The following is a 22295-nucleotide window of genomic DNA, read 5'->3' as shown; positions in this document are numbered from 1 at the left end:
GACACACGACAGTGCCATTTCATTTTTTTTTTTTTTTTTTTTTTGCACTTCACTATACTTCTTAGAAAGAAGTTGTACAACCACGTATTTTGTTTGGACATTTTCTGTCCAATTTATCTTTCACTATATTTATTTATTACTTTTTATTTTTAGTTCATTTTCTTATGTCTAATTAACAAAATATGTATTTCATCAACGAATGGAAAAAAAGCTCATAGAAAATTTCTATTCAAAAAGTTATCTCCTTTCAAACATAAAAAGCTTATCTCTCAGTCAATCAAACTCAGCTTTGAATGTGTCCATAACACACATTCCTAGTTTTGAGACAGGGAAAAAATGTTCAAAATAATCTACAAAAAAAAAAATCAAGCATCTTGATCTTATTTTTTTCTACAGGTCTGAACTGCGTATCACGTGAGCAAATCTGACACGTTCCCCCTTTTTTTTGCCAACACCAGCCATCAGCACAACATGGAATACCAACTTTGTGTTTACAGACGAACACTCGGTCTCGGGGAAAAGATGGACCGGACTTTACGTGATCCAACCCTCCTGGGAAGAGCCTCCTGTGAAACAACATAGGGGGAAAAAAAGTCACAAAACTCTTGAATTATGCAAGTTTGCTTGTGTGTAATGCTCTCAAAATGACTTTGCTCATCAGGTGGGAAGACGAAAAATGAAATGGATGCACGGCGTGCTTGTACCTTTTCAAACAAAAACTCCCGCGAAGGAGCCCTGGAAATCGGATCCAGTGTGTGGAATTTACCTCTGCTCTTCACCTTCCGTGATTTTTTTTTTTTTTAATGTTCAATGTTTGTTAATGGGGTTTTCCGTTACGTGATGATGCTTCACCACTATCGCCACACACTTCCTATAAATGGCTTGAACTGTTGAAGAAAAAAAAAAAAAAAAAAGAAGTAAATCTCACGTATGGGTATTTGTACAGTTTAAAAATCTATTAAAAGTGTCCATCACAGCATATAATGTAGCGAGTATAAAAAATAAGAAAAAAAAAAGTGAATTGCCCGTGTTCTTGTGATGTGAACATTTCCGCAACATTTACAGGTGCTATGTCAAACAGTGTTGAATCTTGTCCTCGGTTTCGATTTGACCGAGTTTTGAATTTTTGCGCAGTTTTGACCCCGTGCATGATGGGGGAGGTTCGTGCAAGAAGCCATTTCTATCCTCTGATAAAACAATAAGCTGTCTTGTGTACGTTGCCAAATGACTTGAATCGAGCAGTAGGAGTATGCACATATTGTTTAAACACACACTAACCATAAAAACACAAGGGGGCGCTCTTGTCATTAGCTTGTGGGGATTTTATTGGGAATGCGTATGTATAGAAACACTCAGGGGGGCGGGGCGTATTGGAATTCTATTTTCATTCAAATCAAAAACATTTCCTTGATTAAATGTAACGGTGATGCTTTGTGAACTTGTAACCTGTGAACCGTCAGTCAAAGGACACATATGGAAATCTTGTGGGGGGAAAAATTGGTTATTTGACAGAATGAAGTCACAAGAAGTTGAGTTTATTGTCATTGCACAAATGTTTGAAGCACAGTGGCTTGTAAGCTTTGTTTTAAGTTTAAGGCTTTAATCTTGAGAAAATATGTTTGTTTTCCTAAGTTTAGAGCGATGACTTTTTACTCACAAGAGGCCATTTTAAAACATCAGGTCTCTTTCATTTGTGAAAACAATTTCTCATAAGAATCAAGCAGTTTTATAGGGGGAAAATACTTGATACATCTTTAAAAAAACGTAGGGATAGGGCAAGTACTGTACTGTATTTTAAGATATTGGGTACTCGCTGAGGCGGCTGATACAAGTCACTGATATTTTAAAATAAAAACTTGACAACATGTAAGTCCTCCCCAGTAGTTGGCGCTGTACTGCATCAGAGAGAGAAATTGTTCACAATTTTGGGGCATTGTGTAAATTGAAAATTTATGCGGCAAAACCTCACCAATTACCTTAGTAATCCATTTCTTCGGATACTTACAAAATAAACAATTCCTAATTTGCTAACGTATATGATTACTCAAGGAATTTAAGTACTAAAGTATTCAAATACTTTGAAAAGTGATTGACTATTTTAGGTAATTAGTTACATTAGTAAGTCCTTGATTACTTCAGTATGTTAATAGTACTTTAACAAGTATTGATTACTATAGGTAATTATGTTCTAAGACAATCAATTACTTTCTGTTACTATGAATTAAAGCAATTGATTACTTTAGGACTTCATAAAAAAAAAAAAAAATATATATATATATATATATATATATATATATATATATATATATATATATATATATATATACACACATATTGGGGATTGAATGATTTAATGGATTTCGTAAAATGGCCACAAGAGGGCCGATACAAGTCTCGCAACCATCTCGAGTATCGATACCTTGAAATACGACCGGGTACCGATACCAGGTAACAGTACTCAGCCATCCCTATACATTAGCATAAAATTTTCAGTGTTGCCCTGAAACACATCGCTTTTGTTACTTTTTTTTTTTTTTTTTTTTTTTTTTAGCATGGGGGCGCTGGGACATGAACTCGAATCAACACTTCCAGTGCTACCATGCTAACATTTTTTTTCTTTGCATCAGCCCCAATTCTTCTCCCCGTAGACATTTTGACATAATTATGCATTATGACCTCTGTATGTGTGAAAAGCATTTACTCAGCGTACCTCCCGGTCGTATAGTCCCTCGTAATACTTGACCCTTGTGACCTCGCCAAGGTCCAGTTGAAGAAACGTTGTGACATGCCAGGTCGAAGGGAACCCCCTTGCCAGCAAGCGTATCCTTGAAGCAGATTGCGTAATCTGGAGGGCCCCATCTGTAGATTAGTGTACAGACTTGTATATATGCATTTATATACATACATATGTATGTGTGTATCTATCTATATATATATATATATATATATATATATATATATATATATATATATATATATATATATATATATATATATATATATATAATGGTCCCTTGACAGCAATTGGAAAATATAAAGACGACACCTGTTATAGTTCACCCAACAGTGTTTCTATTTGCTAAATAAGCAGCACTTGAACTATCCTTTGACTTTACTACGGTCTTTATTGTGTCTCAGAAGACAAAAAGTCCTCTGGGTTCAGTGTCCATTTTTGTTTAGGAACTGCCGGAGCGTTGACGTTTTGTCCGCTTCGTTCATTTTTTTTTTGTCAGTACACGACTGTGGTGCACATTTGAGAAAGAAAAAAGAAGTAAAAAAAAAGATAAGACCACTAAAAATCATAATCACTTTGTTTTTATTTTTGTAAAAAGGTTCCCCGCTGTCCTTTCAACTTTGTCCTGTATTATTAATCTTCTCGATGTTGATGTTAGTGGGTGTTTTTCCTGTGTTCTCAGTTTTTTCCTCTGGAACTGTAATCTAGTTTGTATAAGAAATGGTGCACATGTAAATAAAGCTTGTTGAGGCTCCCTGTTGTTCTGTTTTGTTTGTGAGTTTTTTTAACTTTTTTTTTCACGAAAACATTTTCCCCCAAAAGACCAAAAAATAAATATTGTTAGGCTTTTTTTTTTTCGCAATAAATGACCATGTATAGTAAGGTTTTATTTTTCATTTTTGCAAAAACAATGACAATGTACTGTATATTAAGGCTTTTTTTTCTCACAAAAAACAGCCATAAATAGTAATGCTTTTTTTGCAAAAAATTACCATTTATAGAAAGCTTTTCTTTTTTTTGTGGAAAAAAAGGCAATGTATACAGAGGATTTTTTTTTCTCACAAAAAATCACAATGTATAGTTAGGCTTTTTTTTTTTTTTAAAAAAAAGACCATGTACATTAAGTTTTTTTCTTTTTTTTGCGAAAACAATGACAACGTACTGTAGATTAAGGTTTAGGAAGGGTATTTTTTTTCGCGAAAACGACCATGTAAAGTAAGGCTTTTTTTCCCACAAAAAAACGACCATGAATAGAAATGCTTTTTTTTTTTTTTAACGACCATTTATAGTAAGGCTTTTTTTTTTTTTGCAAAAAAATACCATTTATAGTAAGGGTTTTTTTGTCAAAAAAAATGACAATGTATATAGATTATTTTTTTCTCAGAAAAAATGACTATGTATAGTGAGGCTTTTTTTTTTTGCAAAAAACGACCATGAATAGTTAGGCTTTTTTTTTTTTTGCGAAAAAAAATGACAACGTATGTAAGGCTTTTTTTTTTAAAAAAAAAAACCCGACCATGTACAGTATAGTGAGGCTATTTTTCCCCAAAAAATGACCATCTAACGTAAGGTTGTTTTTTTTTTCACGAAAAAAATAAACACAAAAATGACCATCAGTTATGAGGGTTTTTGCTCTGCAGTCGTAGCTGGCTTGATCCCATTGAGATCATGTGTACGTGTGAACCGCAATGAAAAAAATATATACATACATTTAAACACTCAAAATGACTATATATAGTATAATAAATATCAAAAAATAAAATGCAACGTAAAGCGTATAAAAAAACTAAATAAAAACAACAAACTTGCATTGTATGTTTTTTATTCTTATAATGTACAGTAAGGCTTTTATATCCCATTTAATAGCTATTCACATTCCCTCATCGGACGGAACACGGCATTCATCGAGAGTAACGATGTGAGAGGATGTGATGCACAGTATTGGTGTGAAAAGTGGCAGAGGTGAGGTGCGATGAAATGACAGAAATAAAGCATGTGTGTGGGGGGGTGAGAAATGCTGTGATGAGCCAGGAAGTGGCGTGTCAGAAGGTGCCAGAGTGACATGTTTTAAAATAACCATGATATGCTGTCTGCATGTGTTAACAGTTTCATAACAAGCTAAAAATCATGTACAGTGATACCTGTACTTACAAACGTATCTCGTTAAGAAAAACTCAAGTTCCGAAATGCTTCATCTGAAAAATATTGTTAAAAAAGGAAAATTCAGGATACAACTTTTTTTTTTCCTCGAAAAATAATTACCATGTATAGATTTTTTCTGGAAAAAATTACTATGTATAATAAGGCTTTTTTTAAAGTGCTTTTATTTTATTTTTTTAGAAAAAAAACAATCATGTTTATTCAGGCTTTTTTTTTTTTCTCTAAGAAAAAAATAAAGATCGTCAACAGCATGGCTCGGGCCTGAAAAACCTTCATATGTATCAAAAAACAAAATTTTTATCTTTGTCTATTTTTCTGGCAAAAAAAAAGACGACTTTGTATAGTAAGGTCTTTTTATATTAAAAAAAAAGACTATGTATTGTAAGGTCTTTTTTGAGAAAAAAATTACCATGTATCTTAAGCCCCTCCCCCCAAAAAAATGTATAGAAAGATTTTATTTTTCAAAGAAGACAACAATGTATAGTATGTTTTTTTTTTGTCTACTACCTCTAAGAACCTACCTACCTTTATTAAATATACAGTGATACAGTGATTAAAAAACGTCTCGTTACGAAAATTTCATGTTACAAAAGACAAAAATTCTTGGTGTGTAATGAGACACGAGACACAAGCACTTCAACAGCTCACATCGTAGAAATAACAAAACATAAACCTGACATTAACTATTGCTAACATTGTACATATTCACATAAAAACACATACATACCACTTTGGACTTATGTAAACAAACCAGCGAACACGTTGTTTTGAATCGCTTTTTAACTTAGCGTGCTGTCGTGTCCAACTACACGTTAGCAACAGTGCTGAACAACAACACAGAAAATACTTCGCATGACCTTAAACTAAACTAAAGTAAACTTCCTTTTTAAAAAATAAATATTATTGCTCCTGTGAACTTGTAAATGATGCCTCGATCACTGGAAATGTAAACCAAAAACAAACCAATAAAATGACCCAAACAAAATCCAACCTCATAACTCCGCCCAGTTACCATCAGTGTATAAATACTCTTACTGGGCACACTAAACTTTCAAAAGTTAATTCCTGATGCAGAAAATGTTTTATGTAGATTTGTTTTTTGCTCCCATTCCCGAGCTGTCCATGACAGGAACAATCGAGTCCACATGCACGTAGGGTCATGGTCACAGCGCACCACACATCGATATAGCTTCTAAGGACGCAGACAAAGAGGGATTTCAGAGTAGTGCTGTAGGCGGCCTGTGTGCAATCACTGATGCCGTGCAAGCGTGGAGTGAGTTACAGCCCGCGCTCGCCATTAAATGCAGCAGAAAGAGCGCGTGCACACTTTTCATTACTGCCATTTTTCACTGTAACTGCGTTCAACTCTTTTCTGGCTTTTTATCCAATGGTGTCAATGGCGCGTTAAGAGACGAAGAACAAGCTAATGTGACATAAAGAAGGAGCCCTGAGAGGTGTCAACTGACTGTTAGCTACTAAGGATAATGCAAGAAGTCGTATGACAAAACCCAAATGACCGCCACTTAGTTTCTCGCATGACCAGATTTCGCACGCATATCTCATGTGACGTCAGCGTTAGCAATAGTGGTTAAGGTTGAAACAAGCGCAATATGTTCAATTTTCACTAACATAATGTGGCGCCAGACTATTAGCATTAGATAATGTTAACACAGGAGGAGCCTTGTGTATCTTACTTTCTTTCACATTCTGAAAAGTATTCATTGTTTATTTGTTTGTTTTTATGCTAATTCAGTTCACACATTTGCATGTGCTGCCTTTCTGGAATGTATCCATCCGCCCTTTCGTTTTCACGCTTCTCACTCATCTGATCAAATTTGTTTTTTTTTTGTTCTTTTTTTTAAACACCTCCCCATTTTTTTTCTTACAAAAACTATAAATAAATGTGGCGATAGAATGGTGGTATGCAGTGCAGCTAGCTAAAAAAAATCTTAAATGAGCAATACCTTAATTTAGTATTTTTGTCTTATTGATTCACATAAAAGGAGCATTCTATTTTTAATTCGAATTATTTTACTGTAGTTCAACAGTTCCGGGCTCGTATGATGACGTACCTCTACTGTGAATGACCGATGACGTCACAACAGTAGAAGCCGAATGCTGCTCGGAGCGGAATATTCCGAACAGCCGTGAATTGTCTTACAAATGGTCGAAAACTACATTTTATGGGTTTTGGAACGTAACTTATTTGACGGAACTTCGAAAACGACGTTTTCCGAAGCCATGCACATTTTTTTGGTCACTATAAAACGACCTTTTGGTAGTAGTGTCAGTAGTAGTAGTTAATGATAAAATAGTGGCGTTTTCCCAACATGGAGAGTGAGTATTTAACGTTATTATTACATTGTGTTTACATTCTGTCATAAAACACACAAGGGGCCAGCTTTCACGTCGAATGTGAGCTTCTTCTCCTTCCCGTTTGTTGTGTTCGCTACCACAGCAACACGTGGTCGCCATGGAGACGCAGCGCCGCGGGACTCCTTGTTCGCTCGGTCTCGTCCATCCCACCATAATGCAAACCACTCTCCCTTAAGATAGAAACGTAAATAAAACACGGAAGGTTAAGCATGAAGACAAAACGGGGCTAATTCATAGAGTGATGGGCTCCATGGAGAGGAAATTCGAGCTGTGTGGGCCCTTTCTGCCGAGGAGGCACCCTTCGTTGAAGACCAGTGCAGAGATAGTAGGAGAAGCAAGAAGGATTCTCCGTGCCCAGTCCACCCAGAGACCTTACACCCCAAGAGATGAGCACAGGCAGTTGTTTGCAAGAGGCGCTGTCCGTGCAGACCACGGGAGCAGACCCTCCTCAACCTTCAGGTAAGATCTTCCTCCTCTATGTCCCGAACCAAATCTCCCCTTTATAATACATGTTTACTTTTGTTTTCATGTTTTGTACAGTCTTCATGCACACAATTTTGATATTGGGGACTCGCGGCCAAGTTCGGGGACACGCCTATCTCCGTTGGAACATGTGAGTAACCTCTCGGAGGAACATTTGAGTTCAATAATGCAGCAGGTAAAGTGAACTGTCCTTGAACTGTCTCGGCGTGACCTGCAAGCGCCTGCCATTTGATACCATCGAAAATCAACGGGGCTCTGTTCTTACTTTGACTTGGAACCATGGTCCCAGAATGTTTGAAGCACTGTTGAAAATTAGGACTAATGTTTATCGATTTAAGTTAAATTTATGCCGGCTCAATCTTTGGTGAAGTGCAAGTAAAAAACAAGATTTTTATCATATTTGGTGCGGCTCCACTTGCACTATGAATAACGCACGAAAATCCACCTGTGGACACCACAATTGCTCAGAGCTTAGGTAATGACCAATCAGGGCTCAGCTTGTCACATGACTCATACTCAGATAATAAGAAAAGCCTAGCCTGTAAAATTCTCCCTTCTTCAATTGCAAACGAAAGACCCCTCCATACAGCTTTGTTTGCTCATAAAATTGCCTTGACACACAAAAACCTGAATGCATCTTTCAAAATTGAGTATTCGTACTGGTATTGATCTGAAAAAAGTGTACAATTCTGGTAGTGCGATAACTAAGTGGTCAAGCCGTGTTAAACTTTGACATTTTGTCACGGAATTTCAGTTCCCTAGTGTCTTCTTTCAATGCTTCCCTTTGATGTGAAATGCCTTTGATGTAAAGATCAAATCACTGGACAAAATATGGCACGAAGGTTAAAAAAATGAAAAATATGTCCAGAAGTTAAAAAATAAACGTAATTGACGTCAGATGACGTCAATGATGCCCCTCAGAAGAGGTTTTGTTGACGTTTTTTGACGTCAACGGCGCTCAATGTATTATTTACGATCCTGCGTTTAGACTCTGGCTGCACAGAACATTTTGTAAATTTTGGACTGGACTTGAAGTAATTGTTCAAATCTAACATTGGCGAATTTACCTGCGGCAGTCATATCCCCGCCCAAATGAAAAGTTAGCTAATGTCAAACCTTCAACCTTGGTTATATTCCGATACTGCCACTGACACAAATATGTATGTTGTTCCAATGCCAGAAGACCAAAATTGCATTTCCCGGCAATGATGACATTTCAAAGTCATCACCCAAACCTCCCGCCGACCCACTGGACACGAAGAGGGCGCCGACGCGAACGCGGGCGCGTCTCTTCAGGGCCACGTCGCTCACCACGTTGCCTCCTTTAGCGGCGCGCGCAGATGGTGAGGAACAACTTTGACCTCAATTTAAATTCTCCGCGTCTGGACCGAGAGTCGCTTTCCACTTTGTTGCTCACTACAGACCCGGCAAAAAAGCCGCCGGCGGCCCAAGCTTTTGTCTCTGGAGACCACAAGGAGATCCCAAGCGTACTTCACTTAACAGGACCCCGAAGAAGTCAGAGTGAAAGGTATTTGCTCGTCCTTTCCATCAAAGTGACATCCCGTAATGCACGCGAGATTTACTGGCAGCTGGAACCAGAGGGCGAGAAAATTTCCACCGGCGACCTCATCAGCTTTTGTCAGGACGCGGGGATATAACTCTGCGGTTCAAATCCATCCACGTATTGATTGGTAGCCGGGTGGGAGTCGTAACAATAAAACATTTTACATGGAATCTAGCATCGCCTGCAGCACGGGCGGAAAGGATGCAGCAATCTTTAATAAATCCTTGCTTCCATCAGGCCATTTTCTGGATTCCGTTTAGGATCTTAAAGCAGGAGAATACCCGCACAAATACCGCATAGAAAAAGGCCCGCTTTGATACAGATTCAAACCGAGAACTTTCTCGCAGCTGGTAAACGCCGCCAACCACCCAGACTACTGAGCTGCCCGAAAGAGGATTTAGAATCCAAATCATTTGAATTTCCTCATCGGTTTTCTATAGCGCTTGTCCTCATTAGGGTTGCTGCGGGTAAGCTGGAGCTTATCCCAGCTGACTTTTGGCACCTTCGACTGGACGCCAGCCAATCGCTGGGCACATATAAATAAATAACCTTTCACATTTACAATGATGGGCAGATGTGTTTTCTATAAACTGAAAATGCATGTTTTTGAAAAGTGCACTCTAAAAAAAAACTGGTTGTGAGTCAATATATGGGTTAATTTCACCCAACTTTCTGGGTTGTTTTGTAAACAAACTTTTTTTTTTTTTTAATTTTACTTTTTTTCTTTTTTTTTTTTTTACCAAATTCAGAAAGTTGGGTAACATTGACCCACATATTGGGTCTGTCCTTTTTGACCCATTAATTGGATTACATTCAACCAAATATTTGGGTCTATTTTACTCAACTTTTTGGGTTGTTTTTTTAAAAAACAAACCCCCAAAATGGGCCGTTTTCCAGCAAACCCAGAAAATTGGAAAGATTGGCCTCAAATACTGGGTCTGTACTTTTTGACTGGTTATTTTCAACTAAATATTTAGGTCAGTTTGATACAACTTTCCACTTTAAGGTTTTTTTGTTTTTGTTTTAAACAAAAGTTGGGTCAGATTGTTTTTTGACCCATACCTGGGTTATTATTTGCTTGCTATTTTGTTCAAAACATCCTCTAAAATGGGTTTCATACGAAATGCAGAAAGTTAGGATGCACTGACCCAAATTTTAGGTCTGTCCTTTCTGACTCATAATTTGGTTCAAAAGAATATTTAGGAAGAAAAAAAAATATTTAGGTCAATTTGAGCCAATTTTCTGGTGACCCATTATTTGATTATTTTCAACTGAATATTTTACACAATTTTCTGGATGGGTTTGTGTAAAATAACGTTTTATAATAAACCCAGAACCCCAAATGCTCTTTCACTGTTTTTGGGGAAATGTTATGACTCAAAATTGCCAGTGGTGTCGTTTCTTGATATCAGTGAGAGATTGAAAATGAGCGAATCAAGTTTTGAAAGTTTTGTTATCGGCGCTTTGAGCAGAGCATTAATGACCGCTAATAGACAAAGACAGAAAGCATCCAATAAGACATTTGATGGCTTCAAATGACCATCTTATTGGATTTGGATGCCCGTCCGGGCAAGCCTGGCAGCTCTATGCATCATTTCTGCAGCACGCTTTTGCCAGGCCCAAGACAGGGATGAGGTCATGTCTCGGAAAATGTCCATATCGCACAAAGAGGGCCGCAGATGGGACCCGTAATCCTATCATGGAGCGTTCACGCTTAGCAAGTTCTGGACATGCCAAACGTGCACTTCAATGTCATCCCTAGATGCATTTAAAAAACAAATAAAACACTCCGGTCCTTTGTGTCATGTTTTATGGGATTTCGTTATGTTACTTCCTGTTAAAAAAAAATGCAGACAGCACTTAGAGATGACAAAGCATAAACAGCCCCCATCAGACAGGCCGCAGAGTTCAAGTCTTAGTTCCTGTCTGTTGGAGATTGAGGTCTGAGACGCATACAAGCGAACCGCAAGCATGTCGACATAAAACATTCACATGCGCAAGGTCAGGCTGAGATAAAAAAAAAAAAAAAAAAAAAAAACGTGCAACAGCATCCAGGTACAACTAACTCGAGGGGACGTTTTTTTCTTTTTTGCAGCACTTCTGATACAACAGTGACACCAAGTGGCAGCATCTAATATTAAAATAAACGTGCGCTTAGATCTTTTTTGGGGGGTGGTATCTTCAGTGTAAAGCAGTGGTTCTCAACTTATTTTTTTCAGCTATGTACCCTCTGAAATATATTTTGGGCCAAGTACCCCTATTTTCTTTGGAGGGGGGGGGGGGGTTCTGATGCTTTACATTTTTTTTTATTATCTATTAATATCAACAAACGATTTAATAGAAATAATTTATGTAATTACAAGAAAAGATTTGTGCACAGAAGAATTATAAACTCAATCACTGCCATTGACGGCTACATACGTCCAAGTTCCAGTTTTATTCCGCTCGCACTGAATGAGTTGATTATTCTAGCTGTCATTATACATCGCTGGCATGTATTGAAGCATAAAAATGCATTACAGTAAATAAATAATACCATCTTTTCGCAGAAGACCATTTAACTACAGTAGTTTACATTCATTTAGAGATCCATTTTTACTCGATGATGCTGTTTTTTTTTAACTCATTCACTGCCAGCCCAGTAACAATTTCTGACAGCTATACCCGGAATTGGCAGTCAACGTGTTAAATATATTTTAAATAATTTGTATGTTTCTATTCAGCAGGCTATCACAATCCAGTCTTGAGGCCAGAGTCGGAAGCGATGAGGTCGAAGCAGGACAGCGAACAGGTTAGTTCAGATGGACCACTTTTTTCCTCCTTATGGAGTCAACACTAATGCATTTAATCCATTATCTCCTATGTACTTGAAATTTCCTTTCAGTGCAAAACGCTGAACATTTTCTCAGCCTAGCTCTGCTTTGTTGCTGAAGACAAACTCGACAGCGTGAGACAAACGGACGAGACAATTGTTGACATCGACCACAACTTCCTTCATGCCAAGCAACGATTGCAAACTGTTGCATGCATAGCATTCATCGAGAATTCTTAACAATTGCGTGAAATGTGCTGCAACGTAACACTAGATTTTGATTTGTGCTTTACTACAAGCACATGACATCAACTAATAGATTGGTATTCATTGCGTGCCATCCAACATCCTGCCATTTTATTTTTGGACACTGAAGTTGTGTAACAACTAATGTTGTGTCTTTTTCTCATTAGATTTGGGCGAGAGTGGAAAGACAAGCGCAGGTGGGGATTCACGCTGGGATAGCATAGCACCTCTTCTCCAGCAGCTAAAGGCTGCAGCCGCCGCAGTTGGGAAGAACAACACAAGCACTGAATTTAATCCCGTTGGTAAATGTCGCCGAATCGCAAAACAAACTGATCGGATTTTTAGATTCAAATGCATGGCGATGCTGTGCAATTTGAATGAAATCTCATTTTCAAAAGGTCAATATGATTAAATATGAATTCTGCAGCAAGGTGTTTAGTCAAGGTAAAATGATTAATTGATTACCAAATTACATGATTGATAAATGATTTAAATAATCGGTTAGGACCGGTACCGGTCCGTGGATCAACTGGTACCGGGCACCCGAAATGTTTTGGAAATGATTTAGTTTAACAGTTCATACATTTGTGCTTCATCTTTGTTTTTAGCGCCGCTTCTGGCCGCTGTTGATATTACATACATATTGAGAAGGATGACGTGGTTTTTGGAGCAGCAGAGAAATCTGACTTAAATTAAAGCAGAATACATTCAGAATCCTCATTTTATTCTCTGACTCAACTTTAAAGTCAGAACTTTGACCCTTATCTCAGAATTCTAATATTATTTTCTGAATTCTCACTTTTAAGGTGAAAAATCTAGGAATACAGTCGTCATTCACACTTTTAAATCCAAATTCTGAGCATCACAGTTTTACAATCAAATTCAAAATGACAAGACTTAAATAACTGATAATATGTTCCATGAAACTTTGAGAGAAAAAGTAATTAATTAAAAAAAGTAATTAAAAAAAGTAATTAAAGTAATTAAAGTAATTAATTAAAGCAACTAATTGTACTTTGGAAAACATTGAGTCACATTTTTGCCAATTTTCTGATGTTACAGACATAACCAGCAACTAAATCTTAAAAATAAAAAAGTTTGTGCATTTTCTGCACTGTCAATTGCTTAAAATGTATGACAAAAAAAGATCAATCAATTATTAGTTGCTGTCCAATGTCCCGTATGTGCTAAGCCCTAGATCGGATGCCAGGAACACTTTTATTATTTGACCCCAAAAACAAAATAACAGGCTCCACCCTAACTCTTTCCTCTGCATCCTGATTGGAGCTGTGCGATTGTGCCGCTCCATTTACCCTCGGAAGTTTCCTTGAAAAGGGAGGATGTTATTTTACGGCTAGTGTTTTATTGATGGGACAGATTTAACCTCAATTGCACCCGCCGTCAGAGTACATAGGCCGACGCGTATGTGGACGCGAGCCCGATGGCGGCACGAAACGGGGCCCAGACGTCTGTGAGGAACATCTGGTCATTGTCCGAGCGGCCTCTCAAATGTGAGGTGGAAACAGATCTCAATAGTTGGGAGCGTGAGGGCAGACGGGGAAGCGAGAGGAAGACAAAAGGCGAGGTCGGGGTCAGGTGAGCCGTCTGGAAAACGTGCTCGGGGTTTCTAGCTCGGTGCCAAAGCCAATCTCTTAATAAACTCTTAATTTGATGGTTTCTTCACGTTTATGAGATCCGTTTTTATGCACCGGGCTCTTTGTGCTTGAGTTGTTGAGGATCGGAAAACAGAGGTCAATCACGCCCTGAAGTAGGCACTGATTGGCTGTTGTTGAGTTAAGCGTACCCTGATAAGCGCCTGTTGTGAGTGTGGGCCAAATTCAGGGGCAGATGAAGGTGTGAAAATGGATGAGCATATGAGGGTTGTTGGTGCAATATATGGCAAATGGAACTTTTATAAAGATGCATTCCTTGCTTACCACAGAAGCAGCTCATGTTTAGCCTACCGCATAAATGCAAAGCACCCAGCTGCCACAGCTAACAATAGCAACAAAGACGCTAACGTGACAAAGCTCTTTGTCAGACTAAACTAAAGAACACCCTGTGTTTGAGCAGGTCTGTGATTTATTTTATTGTTTTTAATTCATTATATGGCACCGTTCCTCCTGATGGGTGAACGTAAAAGTTCCTGCCAGCATTTGGGGCTCGTCTCAAATATAGCAGAAGATAAATGGTTACAACTGCATCTGTTATAGCGAAAAAAATGTTGTTTACCACTTTTTGTAGTTGTGTTTCAATCTCGTGAACTGTCACAATAACACATCTAAAAAATTGGTGAGGGTTTTTAGGTGAGATTAAAAAGACATTAACTACAGATCTTAAGTCAGCGAGACATTTTTCTAGTGGTGTCTGGACGATCGTTTACAAAGTACTTTTGATCTAGTGCGAAGCGTCGAGCCGGTCGAGTCCGGACCGCCAGAAACGGCGGTCAATTATTTTTAAATGTCTTGACAGCCCTATAATTCTTTACACGTAGCCTGGATGATTTTTGAATTCATTTAAAAAAATAAAGATCTTGAATTTGAAGGAGTTTGCAAAATTTTGACTGACACTTTGTATGTTTTCTGACTATCCTCCAGGCAGGTGCGAGGCCACACCAGAGGAACTATGCGACTTGTGTGACGCCCTCCACAAGGCCCTGGCAGAGGCGGGGATGCTGGGCCCTCAGCGCTGTAAGAAACGGTCCAGTATACTACGGATGCTATTTCAACTCATTGACCTCAAATCCCCGAGCCTCCACATGCGCGTCGCCGAGCTGTGTCTCGCAGTGAGTCTCGTCCGTCACGATGATTGTTTGAAAATAAATAAGTGACATTGGCTTTTTTTTTTTTTCAGTTGCATGTCAGCGGGAACAACCTGCTCAACATTTGCAAGCTCATCTTCCAGATCAGCCGCAGTGAAGCCAATGACGTCCTCTTCCAAAATAACTCGGTCCTAGGTGATCACACGTCTCACAAAATGTCAAAATCTGCATCTCGGAGATGTTAAGCGAGGGGTATTTTTTTTTTTTTTTTTGCATTTAGACTCGCTGCTTGGGTTGCTGCTACGTGAGGATGTGACGACGTGCGGCGAAGCGCTTTTTTACTGTGCCGGCACACTCAAATTTCTCTCAGGAAACACTGGCGTTGTTCACCTCATGTTGGAAAAGGACTTCATGAGCACGGCTCAGGTTTTCACCCGCAAGCTATGCGGGGTGGATGAACCTCACGTCAGGATAGCCGGGCACATCCTCGTACAGGTACGAACAATCACGTACTGATAGAGATTTTTTTTTTTGGGCTGATGCCGCTGCCCAGCTTATCATTGCTTGTAAGGATTTGTTTTGTTTTAAGATTCCATTTGATATATCTAAACCTCTAAAGTAATATTATGGATTTAAGTGTAATAAATAATAACAGTGTTACTTGTTCACAGCTGCTGTAAATAGTTTGACCGCATACAAGTAAAAAGTTAAAACAATTGGCAGATATCGTCCATTTGGCTAATTATTTTTGGCCGATGTTTTCTAGGAGATAATGAGCTATTAATCGAGCCCAAGTGATAATTAATCAGTGTTAATTCTAGTGCCAAACAAAGACGGTTTTTTAAGTTGATTCCGATATTGGGCAGAAAGAAATTCTAATTATTCATTCATCTTATATTTTTAGTCCCTTAGCACTTACAACTACAAAGATGTATGAATTACAGGCAGAAAATTAGCTTCAGATTTAGGCCACAAATGCATGCAATACAGTTTCAAGATTTCAAAACATGTCATCTTTGACAGAGTTGCATTTGAAATACACACACACACACACACACACACACACACACACACACACACACACGTCGTCTTTAACGGACAAATGAGAATAGGGAAGAATGAAAGTTCTGTCAGCCAAGCAAACTGTCATCGTGACAAATTGAGTTAGAAAATACATTTTGGTAACAACAAAATAAAAATAGACTCTAAGCATAACTAATAAGATTATCTCAGCAAAACAGCAGCTAATAATTATTTTGAAAAGGCCCGATATAGCCAATATACTCAGCCAGCCAATTAATTAGTCAGCCTCTATTTATAGATTTTAGAATAAGGTCGTGTCATTCCTTCAATTAGATTTCTGGTGGACATTGGAGTAGAAGCATTTCAATCAAAACAATTGAGAACAAATGTATTTTACATGTATTTCTTGGCTCTTCGAGATTCCCCAGCTAGCTGTGTTTGTGTTTATGTCGCATTCTGAAAGCTCACTGTTCCAAGAGCATAGCGTTCTCTGCAGAAGCCAAGTCGGTCCAAAGTACACCCCGCTTGTAATCTACCAAGACCAAAAAAAAAAAAAAAGTGATTGATGCGGACCGCAGAAGTTGGTCCTAGCAAACATCTCGTTTCACCTCATTCATCCAAAATGTACGGGATATGTCGCGGTTGATCTGACCGACCCCGAACATCCTTAGCTGACTGCCACCCTGAGGAACCTGGCCGATCACTCCGAGGCCCGCCCCCTTTTCGTCTCCTGCTCCCTGATTTCAGAGCTTTGCTTGGTCCTGCGGCGGCACGGTCAAGACCAAGACGTGTGCACCAACGTTTCTCGAATCTACAGGTAGGTCTCTTTGAAAAAATTCTTCTCAATCAATTGTGCCCACATTTGAGTCAAAAATGCATTTGTCACCACCTCAGTAAACTCTCCACTTACGCGGAGTGCCTCCTGGCTCTGGCGCAGACTCCCGACTGTTACCAACTATTTTTAGAGCTCCTGAGCAAACACCGTCAAAAACAGGTGAGTCACTGGTAGGGACCGCAGCTGTCAAGTATTTTTCAGACATACTACAGAAAATTCAAACTGAATATTGAGTATTTGGATGAGAATAAATATATTTCATTAGCTTGGTGAAAAACAGTTTTCTACCTAATGATGAATTACCTTTTGTTTTCATTTAAATATAAAATTCTTGATCATCAAAGTGTTTTTTTTTTTCAACTTCAACTGTCATTTTCAGCACACTACTTTCCTCTATAAAACCATTTGTTTTTGGACAAATTCCTCCACATAAATTTTGGTCCAAGAGACTAATTTGCTGGCTAAAGCGGCACAAACGCGTCCACATAGTTTGTTAAAAAGTGATCAGTAGGAACGGCAACTTGCGTCAGGTTGTCTGCATCAAAGTGTGTCATTTACACTGAATCAAAGGTGAGTTTTCACTTGGGACCGGGCGAGACGTGATCCAAAAGGGAATAAGAATAGAACAAGTGCCCGCCTCCTTTGAGCAAGTACTCAGACGTAACTGATAGGGTGTAAACTTTTACAACCCCCCCCCGAGAGGACGGTCCGTCCCGTCCTCACAAATGCGTCGCTGCACGTTGACCACGGCAGGCAGGTGGGGCGTGTGCATTCGACTGCACCTGCTGGCCATGTGATCGACTGAGCGGCGCCGGGACACAAGCGGGAGGTGCCAGCCTCCTTCGGGAGGTGTGAGAAAATTCTGGACACCTGCTGACAACGAGTGCAGGAAAGGAGGTTGACGTTCTCGCTTTTTCTCGCACTCACGCCTGCATTATTGAGCCTTTTTTTTCTAGAGCTTGTCCTCATAAGGGTCACACGCCAGCTGAGGCAAATGCCTGCAAAACTGAACATTACCTGAAACCGCATCTTGGTTTATAACACGAACTTAAAAGGCAAAAGTGAATTTCCTGATATAGCACATTTTACAAAAGCAACACCTCAAGCATTTGCAGTAGCTGAAGATGAAAAGAAAAACGGGCGTAGCTTCTTAAAATCACCCCCTAGTAAAATAAGTTTAAACAATTTATACCTAACAATATGCCAGTTTAACTCGACCTCATGGCACAAGTCAATTTGATGAAAAATCGTGAAAAGTCTCATTCCTCACACGATTGGCTTGATCGCACCAAACTGTCAGTTGTTTTGAAAACATTCGCCCAGATTGAATCACCTTTTGTCCGGCAGGACCTGGTGGTGCGTCTCCTCTTCACGCTGGGCAACCTGACGGCCAAGTGCGACGAGGCGCGTCAGCGGCTCTTCCGCTGCGAGGCTTCCGTGGACGTCCTGCTGCTGCTCTACGACGACTACCAGCTGAGGAAGGAGGAGCGGCCGCCGCCATCCGCGGCCGGCCGGCGGGAGGCCGAGGACGTGCTGGTCAAGCTGGTCCGCGTGCTGGCCAACATGTGCATCCATGAGGACGTGGGCGCCGCGCTGGCCAGCAACACCACTTGCGTCCAGCTGTTGATGGAGACACTGGGTGAGAAATCGGAGGTAGTATCAAAAACTGTAACCAAGGCGGTTGTGGGCTGTGAAGGTTTAATACTAAAAGCAAAAATGAATTGGGCGGCTCAGCTGTACCATCTATTAATGCTTTTCCATTGGCAAACCCAATGGAAAACCCTCGTAGATAATAGCTGTGTTATAAGTGTGAAAACACTGCCATCCAATGGTCACAGTTATCACTGCAGTGCTCAATTGGCTTATAACAGGGAAGCAATAATCAAGGGTGTCAGCTACCATTCCATTAAAAAACTCAAACTCACTCATACCCTATAATAAATCACACAAGCAAAAAACTAACAAAAAGTATAATGAATGAAGAAATGTTAAAAAAAAATTAAAAAGCGTAAATGTATGATTAAAACAAACAAAAATGACAAATGAAAAACAAACAGAAGAGCATACACAAAGAAATACCACACAAAAGATCGAAAGGAAGAAACTTATAACTTGTAATAAACAGAAACAAAAACATAAAATGAAAAAAGTAAATCAACCACTGATTCACAGATTTGACTGTTTTGGGAATATTTTTTGGAACATAACCCCCGCAATAAATGGCAGTACAACATATTACAAAGAAAGCCACAACAGCTGCTTGTTTTTTTTTTAAGGTAGACAACCACTTCCTTGATGCTGAGAACTTGAGGTTTTAATTTACCGCTCATGTTTCTCTTTTTTTATGATTTTTATGAGAAGCGAAATCAAGAGATCAAGACGTTCTTTGGCATTTCACACTGTGTGTGTGTGTGTGTGTGTGTGTGTGTGTGTGTGTGTGTGTGTGTGTGTGTGTGTGTGTGTGTGTGTCACAGAACTACGGTCGGTGGAGGAGAGCGCGGAGCTGACGGTGAACGCGGCGGCCGCCGTCAACAACCTGACGTTTTACCGCAAAGAAAACGCCGTGCTCCAGAGTTGCCAGCTAGCCATCACTCAGTGTAAGAAAAACATTTGCAAAGAATGAAGACCAGTGCAAAAAGAATCATTTTTTCTCACCTTGTTGTCACTCAAGTGATGCTGAAGTTGATGCTCAGCTCCAACATGGCTGCCGTGCTGGAGGCCACCCGCGTCTACGGGAACTTGTCGCAGTCCAAAGATGTGCGCCACTTTTTAATGCACAACAAAGGTTTATCAGCAACACCTTACACATTCAATATAAATATAGAAATAGCACATATAAAAAAATACAGTGGTACATTGACTTAAGAGTGCCCAAACAGTTTTTTTGTTTAACCCTGAGGATTTTTCACAAGCCTGGCCTCATTATCATGCAATTTGGGCTAAATCTGAAAGGATCATATTATCGTAAAATATAAATATATATTTATTTTCGACCATTCAAAATCCATACATAATATTATGTCATAATTAGAGGATTATGATTTTTGAAGACTTTTGCATCATGGGTGTCCAGGCTAAGCCAATCATCGAAAGGCTTGCAAATGTCATGTCGGACGCTAGCGCCACCCGGTGGTTGTGGGGTGTCAACACAATAATTTCTATTGTGCCCGAGTTGCCCTTGAAAGGATTCATGCAATAATCTGGGAAAATACATGATAAAACCGGGTTTTCAATATGTCCAGAACTGACAATATTTTTAATTTTCAATGGCAGTATATGAGCCCAACATGGGCTAAATTTGACACCTATAGAGTCTACTGCTCAACTCCCACCCATTTGCAAGCATTTAGAAAGAACAGCATGGCATAGTGAAGGTCGTCACGTTTTGATAATCTATGCAATATTTTATCCTCCTAGTGTTTTTTTGTACGCTGTTTTGCAAAAAGGCCATGTCAAGATACCGCTGTAACAAAAAAGTGCTTCATACACACATGCTTGTGTGTTATTTGAGGTGTAAACATGGCCGCTGACCTCAATTCCCCAGTCCACAGGTTCATGGTGACACTGTTAGACTCCAAGAACCCGGACGTGTGCTTCTCAGCCTGCGGGGTCCTCACCAACCTGGCACTGGACCCTCCCAACAGAGCCAGTCTCGCCCTTGAGGGGGCCACAACCAAGTAAGCATTCAAGAGCGTCATTTAGTGTGGTCCAATGAGAGCCAGCTTCACAAAAGAATGGAGAATGGAGATTGTTAAAGTTTGTCATGGAGCTCCCTCTAATGGTACAAAGCTGCCTAACTACAGATCAGTTGTATTTCACTTTTACCTTCAATGCTTAATTGTGTTTATAACAAAGTTAGTCAAGTTCTGAATATTAAAATATTTGTAACTTTTTTGTATATGTATTGTATGCACAGGGTGAATGTTTTTTTGTTTGTTTAAATTAGCTCATTTGCAAGGGGGGATAGACGATTTTTGGAGGCTGGTCGTTGGTCAGGCCTTAGTAGGTTGTTAAGTTGGTTATAAGTACGTAACATATGAGAAAGATTAACGATTAAAAAAATGGCATGCGTGTATAGATAGATGGACATTACAGTTTTTAATACATCAAGAGTCTACATTATAATTTTGTTCGATCGATAAATTAATTTATCCAAAGGCTGTAATGTGCATTATGAAAGTTGTGCAAAACCACCAATATTATTCGGATCAATGTTTGCTTGATTTTTAAAACACCGCGTACTAAGTACTGTACATGGAGTCAGTCATATGTGACAACAAAGACAGTTTAAAAACAATAAATAACAAAAAAATAAACACAACAAAACAGTGAGACTATACTTTTCCTAATGCTATCTGATTAATGAAACTTATTAAATAACTTAATAAATGACGTAGCAGCGGTATATTTCGATGAAAGTCGAATAAAACCCACCAAACATTATTTTCTCTTGACAACTTCCGCCTACCCGCACATACGCGAATCTTATTGGAGCGCTGGGGTCATGTGACAGATTGGAGCGCGCACAGTACTCGCATGCCAAAGATGTTTAAAGACTCAAGAGCATACAGTTCTTCAACAACACTTTAAAGGCTTTTAAAAAATAGTAACGGAGTTCACATAGCGATGACTGGGATACACTTTTCCATACGATAAAAGTCAAGATTTTAAAAGTCAAAGTATTAAAAATAAGCGTGCGCGTGTGTTTCTATATCAGGCTAACCGACTGCCTAAAAGACCTGGGAGCAGGTGACTGGCAGCTGTCCGCTCAGCTGTGTCAGGCCTTGTGGAACATGAGCGGCGGAGACGAACCTGAAAAGTTGCTGGAAGCGCAGGACAGCGAGTCGCTGCTGGAGATTCTAACGTCCTATTTGGGTCAGTTCGGCGGCGGTGTGATTCGTCACGGGAGGGGGGAAATATATCAACTCTTGTGTCCTTTTTCTCCCTCCCTTCCTCAGACGAAGACGAGGTGTTCAAGTGGACGGAAAATGCGGACTGCCACAGGGCATTATGGGAGTTGGAGTTCCGACCCGTTGCCCAAAAACTTTATCATACCTGGTCAATGAAATGTGAATGATATTTATATAGATCGTGCTATCTGCACTGTACTTTTATGGCAATTGTGAATGTTTTTGTTGTGCTACTGTCTTTTAAATCCCATCATCATGTGACTGTTATTTTACAAGCACTTTAAAGTTTTGCACAATTCTATAACTACCTTCGGTTTTGTGAAGAATATGCGTGTGTGAGTTTGAGGAGTTATTTATGTGTGAACGAATAAAAAGCACAGACGAAGCAAGG

General features: G+C 39.3%; 2 protein-coding genes and 1 long non-coding RNA gene across 6 annotated transcripts in view; 2 read left to right on the top strand and 1 right to left on the bottom strand.

The window, feature by feature from the left end:
• The window catches only part of foxo3b (forkhead box O3b), a 43947-nt gene extending 40459 nt beyond the window's left edge, over positions 1-3488 (top strand). Inside the window, exon 4 of the mRNA XM_088403019.1 lies at positions 397-3488. The gene's annotated coding sequence lies outside the window, so the exon portion shown is untranslated. The remainder of the gene's footprint in view (positions 1-396) is intronic.
• Positions 3489-4580: 1092 nt separating this feature from the next.
• On the bottom strand, positions 4581-21981 carry LOC148407041 (uncharacterized). Of its 2 annotated transcripts, XR_015863780.1 has the most exons (5): positions 21807-21981; positions 20526-20651; positions 19650-19759; positions 18328-18614; positions 4581-7440 (listed from the first exon to the last, which is right to left on the bottom strand). It is a non-coding gene; the product is annotated as an uncharacterized LOC148407041 (long non-coding RNA). The 2 variants fall into 2 exon arrangements; XR_015863779.1 differs by lacking the exon at positions 21807-21981 and having other exon boundaries at positions 20526-20711.
• Positions 7045-22293, top strand: armc2 (armadillo repeat containing 2). Of its 3 annotated transcripts, XM_088403094.1 has the most exons (18): positions 7045-7231; positions 7353-7729; positions 7811-7883; positions 8934-9096; positions 9176-9281; positions 12041-12108; positions 12543-12677; positions 14973-15160; positions 15229-15331; positions 15417-15631; positions 16831-16976; positions 17054-17153; positions 18342-18633; positions 19469-19591; positions 19666-19779; positions 20539-20671; positions 21712-21869; positions 21953-22293. In XM_088403094.1, the coding sequence occupies exons 2-18, from the start codon at positions 7512-7514 to the stop codon at positions 22069-22071; spliced, it is 2454 nt and encodes an 817-aa protein (XP_088259220.1). In that variant the 5' UTR covers positions 7045-7231; positions 7353-7511; the 3' UTR covers positions 22072-22293. The 3 variants fall into 3 exon arrangements, 2 of the variants coding, with proteins under 2 accessions (XP_088259220.1, XP_088259218.1); XM_088403092.1 differs by having other exon boundaries at positions 7045-7729; XR_015863778.1 differs by lacking the exon at positions 21953-22293 and having other exon boundaries at positions 7045-7729; positions 19666-19751; positions 21712-21840.
• The last annotated feature ends 2 nt before the right edge of the window (positions 22294-22295 follow it).

Source organism: Hippichthys cyanospilos, chromosome 20 (genome assembly GCF_059441005.1).
Source record: "Hippichthys cyanospilos isolate Australia breed blue-spotted pipefish chromosome 20, RoL_Hcya_1.0, whole genome shotgun sequence".
In the NCBI taxonomy this organism is placed as follows: Eukaryota; Metazoa; Chordata; class Actinopteri; order Syngnathiformes; family Syngnathidae; genus Hippichthys; species Hippichthys cyanospilos.
This window is presented reverse-complemented; position numbering and strand designations above follow the sequence as displayed.